This window comes from Trachemys scripta, chromosome 9, assembly GCF_013100865.1.
Source record: "Trachemys scripta elegans isolate TJP31775 chromosome 9, CAS_Tse_1.0, whole genome shotgun sequence".
NCBI lineage: Eukaryota > Metazoa > Chordata > Testudines > Emydidae > Trachemys > Trachemys scripta.
The window spans coordinates 67,000,929-67,008,782 of NC_048306.1; the positions used below are offsets into that span (position 1 = coordinate 67,000,929).

Below are 7,854 nucleotides of genomic sequence, written 5' to 3' on the forward strand. Positions count from 1 at the left end.
CCCACCAAAGAAGTCCATCATTTAGTTTCCAGTGGCAAGGGTACCAGAAACATAGATGGCATTTATAGTGAATAAATGAAAAAATCGTGAACCATTTTAAGAAAAATGAAACAACCCACGTATACTCAAAAGTTTGTTGGCTACACCATCAGAAAAATAATCGTAACAAAATAATAATACGTAATCTTACCATTGATGATTGGTGGCATTGAAAGAACTACACCGTTGCTATCGTAGATAACTGGATAAAGTGGTTTGTTTTCAATTATGTGTAAATAATGCTTAAGTTGGCTGTCAGTCTGGAGAAATAAAGCACAAGTTGAATTTCACATTATCTTAATCATGAACCATCACCATATGACATAATCCCTCAACTGTAGCATTAACAGGAGTTTTGCCTGAGTAAAGGATTAGGCTCACAGATATTACTTCACTACAGAAAGTTGTTCAAAAAAGCAAGAAGCCAAGAAACAATTTTCTATTTTCTCATTTTAACACTAACTTCAAAATATTACTTCTTAATCTATGAGTAGGAGGATCACAGCCACACTATCTTACTCAAGCCAAACACTGTGATTGTTCATCGTAAAGGAACTTCCATTTCTTGCCCTAAGCACAGAGCACTAAGCATGCTAAAGTAACTGTCCCAGCTTTACAGCAATTGGTCTTAAAGGTGGCAAAAGTTGGCTGCAGAACAATAAAGAAAAGAAAATATTCTAGTCTCTTAGTACTGATGGGTTTACACTGAAATGCTCTCCAGCATCTGATCCAAATGATTTCATGTTAAAAGAGCCATGATATCGGGGGTAGGGAGGGGGGGTGTTTTATTTTAAATATAAACATCTGTTGCCAGAACATGAAACATATTCTACTAGACAATGCAGTTTTCTTCTGTGTATTCCTTCTAGCCTCTCTATTCCTCCTTGCTTGTTCTCTCCTTCAGTGTCCTGTCACATCAGTTTAGATTGAGCATATTGGGGCTCTCTTTACCTGCTATGAAAAGCTTATGTGTCCCATGGTGCTTTATAGAAAGACAACACTTTGAACACTTCCATATTAGAAAAGTTACTATTTAAAAACAGACTTGATATGACTTCTTCCTACTAATCATCGACCCACATATGGGGTTCTTTTAATTGTGGAGGGGAGCCAAGAATGGCATCTTGTTAAGCTTGAGCACTTTAAATAGCCACCCTCTCCTGCTACAGCCAGGCGAATATTTCAACATCTTCTGCAAATACATGATCAAATAAAAAACAAAACAAAAAAACTGCATTTGCTTCAGCTGTGCGTTCACCCTTCATGTGTTCAGTTTCCTGTCAGTAAGCTCATTCCTAGAATATTCATGGGATATTACAGAACCATGAGCATTAAGGCAAGATGTTCATGGAAAGCAATCTTTGTGTTGATAAATGTGACTCTTTGCATCAGAAGCCTGATTCCAAGAGTTATGTTTATCCAAAAACCAATACCATGTGATTTACATGGGTAATAAAAACTGAACAGCACAGCACAATTTTGAATATCAAATACAACCAAATGCTCATGAACAAGTCAAAGACCAACGGTGAAATGCTCGCTCCATTAGACTCAATTGCAAAACTCCCATTGACTTCAATGGGGCCGGATTTCACCCCAAGAGCTAGTTGCAGAAATTAGGTGAGTAATGTCAAATAATATGAAAGAAACGTAAGTTGCTCAATTCAAAACAACTGTAAGGAGTCAAATGGAGAAAGGCTAAATTATTTCAATCAATCAGTCAATCACGCCGTATTATACATCACAACAGTAAAAAGATGTACTATTCTCAGGGTTTGTTTTTTAAAAGGTAAAATCCAGATATGCTCTATTAGTGATAAGAATTCATCACATTGAATTAAAACAAACACCCTCATTGTATTTTCATTACAATTTCTATCGCAACAAAATTTAAAACCAGTTCCATCAACATATGAGGCTGATACTTTGTTAACTATATTTTGGTGAGCACACACAGGAATTTTAAGGTACTTTTGTGACAACTGGAGGACCTTTATTTTGTTCCATGAAAACAAATGGAGCATATTAAGGCAGAACTAAAAAAAAAAGGCAGCTGAATACACCAGTTATAATCCTTCAAATCAAATATTTGTCGTATTTCATACAACCATCTCCAGGACTGAGATAACTGGGTATGGAGCCTTTTAGCTAGTACACCATTTCACATTTAGTTCTGTGTACATTAGACTGTGATCTCACATCAGCAGTAAACAAAAGTTATCTTTTCATATGTCTGTTTGGTGCTCTGCATAAAATGAACTTGTGGCCTAGTTCCAGTTCCTAGTGGAGAGGTGGCCACAACATAAAATTACCACCACTATTGGCAATATCTGCAGAGGTGCCAATCCCAAGTCTTGCAATCCCTCTAGAAATTGAGATTTCAGCACTGCATGTGAAGAGTTTGGAAAGGACACCTACCCTATATAGATCCATAATTTCAGAACCAGTATACTCCTTGGACTGATTCAGGGGCTTGAATCTAATTTCTGAAGGAGGTCTAGCTGTATAAGTAAATGGACCAGAGATTGTGTCCAGGTCATGGGTACCAATCGCTACTAACGCTCTTTTCCTACAAAGGAAACAAGGCAAAACAACAATGACTTTTCTATAGGTATTTGGAGTTCATTTGAGGTCATGTCCTCTGAGGCATTACAGTCTCAAACATGCACATAGCTAATTGTTGAAGCAGAATAGCAATTTTTACAAATGTGGAAGCACATAGAGGTAGTAGCATTCTGACTCCAGTATGCATGGTACATTGGCTTTGTAACAACACACACAACAGTCAAATGTAAGTCTAATGGGACTGTGGCAGAGAATTTACTCAAGAGACTTCTTCCACTACTTATCTAGCAGACGTCACTCTCTTATGGCGAAATGCATTGAGAATTGCCAGTATCAAGCAAGACAAATGAAGAATGTCAAAGAACACTGCTGAAAAATATTTATCTAAACATGACTGTAAACATAACATCTCTTTGGAAAAGTGAACAGCAGTCCACATCAAGAATAAAATTAAATATTTCACAATAAAAAAATATTAAGCCAACCTAAATGGTGATGTACCATATGCTTTATTCTCACTGGATTTAAAAACTAACCTGCAGATGTTCTGATGTAGTTTTTCTTGTAGGTCAATGAAACTATCATAGCGATCCTTGGAAAAAGTTATGTTACGAAGGACTGCAGCTACAGCATGAGAACGAACTTGGGCAGTCTACAATTTATAAGAGCGGTACAGTTACAAATGATAAAAATTTCATATATGCAGAATTTATAAAATTAAATTCTCACATTGAAACAATGTGCATCTTGAACTTTTTGAAGTGCTTAACACTTGCTTATAAAGATGCCAGTTTGTTTACCTGCCGCATTGGCAGGTTTGGCCGATCGCGGCTCCCACTGGCCGCAGTTCGCCACTCCAGGCCAATGGGGATTACGGGAAGCGGCACGGGCCAAGGGATGTGTTGGCCGTGGCTTCCCACAGCCCCATTGGCCTGGAGCGGCGAACCGCGGCCAGTGGGAGCCGCGATAGGCCGAACCTGCCGACATGGCAGGTAAACAAACTGGCCCAGCGCGCCATGCGTCTGATGAAGAGGATAGTCACCCACGAAAGCTTATGCTCCAATACATCTGTTAGTCTATAAGGTGCCACAGGACTCTTTGTTGCTTTTTACAGATCCAGACTAACACGGCTCCCCTCGGATACTCAGTTATTACAGAGTATGTTTGATGGTGATGAAGCTTTCAAGATACAGACAAAGATTCAGCAAATAATTTCACCTCTTCAGTAATAATCAGCCTTTGAACGTCACTATTCGCTGGCATAATCCTTTTGTATCTAGGGGCCTTTATCCTAAAACAAAAATGGAAATAAAAAGTTTACAACTGAGGGTGAAACATTCTTCCAAAAAGAGCACAAGGAGGAAACATTAGAAAAGTGTCAATGCACTTTATGGTGAAAATGTTATCAATTTTATTAGCATTTAAAATTCTGTAAAAACTTTTAACATATATGTAAAGTTTCCTACTAACTTAAGTATAGTTTACTATGAAATATATATGCTCAAAAAGACAACTCCACTGCAGTCAAAGATTCCTAAAAAAACCTCAGACTTAAAGAAAACAAGAACACACCTGTAGAAAACTGGTTCTGTCACAGGGAATTTGATCCTGAGCACCCTCAACTTCCACTATCTTCAAGCAGAAGTGAGGGCACTTAGCACCTTGCTGGATCAACCCCAGGTGGTCTAACCAGATCAATCATTAATGTTAATGGTAATTACTTACACAGAAAATTTCAGAGAAATCAAGAATTGAGAAAAGAGAAAATTTTGATAACATTATATATTATTTCAATAACAATATCAACAATAAATAAATAAATAATAATAACAATCTTAGAGACCTCCTTTAGGAAATTAGGAGAAGGAATCATCATGGTCATTCTCAGACTATGCATATCACACACAGTTGCCTTCTACTCTGTGAAAGAGTACTGCTGTGAGCCTCCCCGGACAAAATTTGCTGGAGCGTAGAAAACATTTTGGCAATTACAGTGAAGTTATAGATCAGAGATCCCTCACAGGCCAAGCAAATAGCACTTTGCTTATAAACATTAAGCAGATGATTAATAAATGTATGAGTTTAGCCTAATCAAATACTGAAGTATAAAAACCTCACAGTGCTAGAGTACCTTTCTTTAAAGACCTGAAGCCCTCGGACCAATCCTTCCAGACAAAGAAGATCATATCGGTTAGCAGGAACATCAATTTTATAGAGAATGATATCTGATGCACCCTCTGCCTTTCCATCACCTTGTTCTTTGCTTATTATGTCCTTCTCAGATGTCTACAATTAAACAAAAACTGAGTCACTAATAATGGAGTAGATGAGCATTGAAGGTGCTTAGAAAATAGCATAATTTTAAATGTAAAAAAATAAATAGTATTAATTAACAAATGTGGTTTAAAGGGTATAATGTGGGTTTATATGTGAAATGGGTGCTTAAAGCATCAGAAACTGTACAAACTGAACTACCTAATTGTACTATCTCTCAGATTCAGAAGTCTTAATACAATAACCCAAAGGAATATTTATTATTGGAAACAAAGACTAGCCCAGGCACAAGTGGCTAGGCTAGTAGATCCCAGTACAGAATTAGGCCTTATTATTTCTTCCATTTTGGCTGTAAATCAGTATCCCATCAGTAATGTCTGAAGTCTATTCTGAAATAGAGCATACAAGAAAAGAACCTTTGAATACATATAAATGATCTGATTAGAAGATTAACAATCACTTCAGACTAAACCAGAAATTAAAAAAAATACCAACACAATATCAGATTCAGTTAGACTCTGCAAAGATGTGGGTGCCAGTACTAGAAAATTCTGATGCAGGATCAAGACCTCAACCACTACTTTTCAGTCACTATATAAAATGCCCAAAACACTAAGTTTTTGTGGAAGTTGTACAACCTTGCATAAAAAAATAAAGCCATAGAGTTTGTAAAGTATTTGCAACACAGAGCTACCAACATTAGAAGTTCTTGGTCACTACAGCAGAACAGTAGTGTCTTCTACACTACTTATGATGTTCAGAGAGAAGGCTCTTTTACTGGTGGAGGGCAGCTAAACTGCCGAAGACACAGCAGACTGGTCCCCTCTATCAAAACAGAACTGCACTCAATCCCCCACAGCCAAAGGGCTAAAGACAAATGTAAATGTGATAAATGACAACATATTACTTACAATTTCATCAAGCTCCAGACCAAACTCAAAGCAAAGTTCATCAACTTCTTCATCAGCTAGGAAGAAAGAAAAACATTCTGGTTTCCAATAAACAGACCTCAGCTTCTGAAGACAACTCAGAAAAAAAGTCCTGAATAGAATACTAAATGCTATTTGCAAGGGGGACTAGGGGGGAGATCATTGTGAATTTTATCTTTACTTTTATTTTAGTAACAATTTCTGCTATACGTATTGTATTTATTGATTTGTGAAATTCATAGCAAAAGATTAAGAACACAATATATCAGTGTTAGTATTGAGTACAATTGGTTGTACCATTAGCTTTTTTTCAGGTTAGTCTCCACACCATATAACTGTCATAAACATACAGCTAAGGGTAGCATATAATCCCTCTTTACCCTGTAAAGGGTTCATTTCTCTTTTACCTGTAAAGGGTTAAGAAGCTCAGATAACCTGGAGGGCCCCTTTTTCATTGTTCTTAAAATCCAAGGGTTTGGGTCTGTGTTCACCTGTACCAATCGGTGAGGATATTATTCTCAAGCCTCCCCAGGAAAGTGTGGAGGCTTGGGGAGATATTTGGGGAAGGTAGGGCTCAAAGTGGCTCTCCCTGAATGTTTGTTTAAATCACTTGGTGGTGGCAGCAATACTAAGGCGAGAAAAAAAAATTGTGCCTTGGGAAAGTTTTTAACCTAAGCTGGTAAAAATAAGCTTAGGGGGTCTTTCATGCGGGTCCCCACATCTGTACCCCAGAGTTCAAAGTGGGGAAGGAACCTTAACAATAACAGAACAGGAACACATCACATCAGCAAAAGAACAGACAAGCCCATGAGAAGCAGTGCACTAGCATCAACAATTACCTTCTCATTCAATCAGCTGGATATAAATTAGGATGCATAACTCACCTTATGATTTATGGAGAGGTCTAGTCTGCCAGAGAAATTGGGGAAAAGGAAGGGCTGTGGGAAAAGGTAATTTGGCTAAGCTGTTTTATCTGCCAGGTTTACCTATCTTCCCTAATTTTTTAAACATGTATTTCAGAGTCCATCAACTATTACAATGAAAAAAAGAATCCAGAACTCAGGGTTCAGAAGCCAAGCAATTTAAAAACTGCTTTCCCCAATATGCTGTTTTAAAATTAGATTGTAATTTTTAAGTGTATACCTATATTTTATCAGTAAGTAGGACTCAAATAGCATGTATGTGCACACAGAACCCGAAAAATCCACCAAGCCACAGCAAGCAAGAAGTTTTCCCAATCAAATGCTATGAACGTCTGAAGAATCCAAGCTTTGATTAAAAGCGTTTTTAGCCCTTATGGCTGTGCAAACACACTTCCACATGGGCATTAAGTGTAAGTTATTGCAGTGATGTCTAAGCCTATCTACCGCCCAGGGCCGGCTCTGGCTTTTTTGCCGCCCTAGGCAAAAAAGCCACCCGCCGCCCACCCCAGCACGGCAGGGGAGGGCGCCGAGCCGGGCCGCGGGCCCGCAATCCCCGACCGGCCGGAGCGCTGGGGGGAGGGCAGCAAGCCCGGCCGGGGCTCTCCGCTCTCCCCGGCGGCCAGAGTGCCGGGGGGAGGGCGGAGAGCCCACGGCAGCCAGAGCGCCACGGGGAGGGCGGAGAGCCCGCCGCGGCAATCTGCTCTCCCCGACCAGCCGGAGCGCCGCGGGGAGGACGGTGAGCCCACCGCGGCTCTCTGCTCTCCCCAACCGGCCGAAGCGCCGCGGGGAGGGTGGCGAGCCCAGTCGCGGCCCCGCTCTTGGGCCGGAGCGCCGTGTCGCCCCCTCCAGGCACTGCCCCAAGCACATGCTTGGTGGACTGGTGCCTGGAGCCGGCCCTGATACCGCCAACTCCACATGGCTAGGGTTACCATACATCCTCTTTTTTCCGGACATGTCCGGCTTTTCAGCAGTCAAACCCCCGTCCGGAGGGAATTGCCAAAAAGCCGAACATGTCCGGGAAAATGGCAGCTCTGCTCCTCCCTGACTCTTCGGCTCTGTTTAAGAGCCGGGCTGCCCAAGCGCTACCGGCTTCGGGCAGCCCCCGTGCCTCCGGACCCTGCGCC

The 7,854-nt window shown here is 40.5% G+C and overlaps 1 protein-coding gene across 3 annotated transcripts in view; it reads right to left on the minus strand.

Annotated features, from left to right (window-relative positions):
- FARSB (phenylalanyl-tRNA synthetase subunit beta) overlaps positions 1-7,854 on the minus strand; it is a 52,530-nt gene that overhangs the window by 43,339 nt on the left and 1,337 nt on the right. For 2 of the 3 annotated variants that reach the window (XM_034781920.1, XM_034781919.1), the window contains exons 2-8: positions 6,692-6,745; positions 5,790-5,845; positions 4,736-4,890; positions 3,823-3,895; positions 3,141-3,256; positions 2,458-2,608; positions 191-299 (exon numbers count right to left, since the gene is read on the minus strand). In XM_034781920.1, coding sequence (XP_034637811.1) covers positions 191-299; positions 2,458-2,608; positions 3,141-3,256; positions 3,823-3,867 — 421 coding nt within the window. In that variant the 5' untranslated portion in view covers positions 3,868-3,895; positions 4,736-4,890; positions 5,790-5,845; positions 6,692-6,745. The remainder of the gene's footprint in view (positions 1-190; positions 300-2,457; positions 2,609-3,140; positions 3,257-3,822; positions 3,896-4,735; positions 4,891-5,789; positions 5,846-6,691; positions 6,746-7,854) is intronic. The other variant, XM_034781918.1, reaches the window with a different exon arrangement.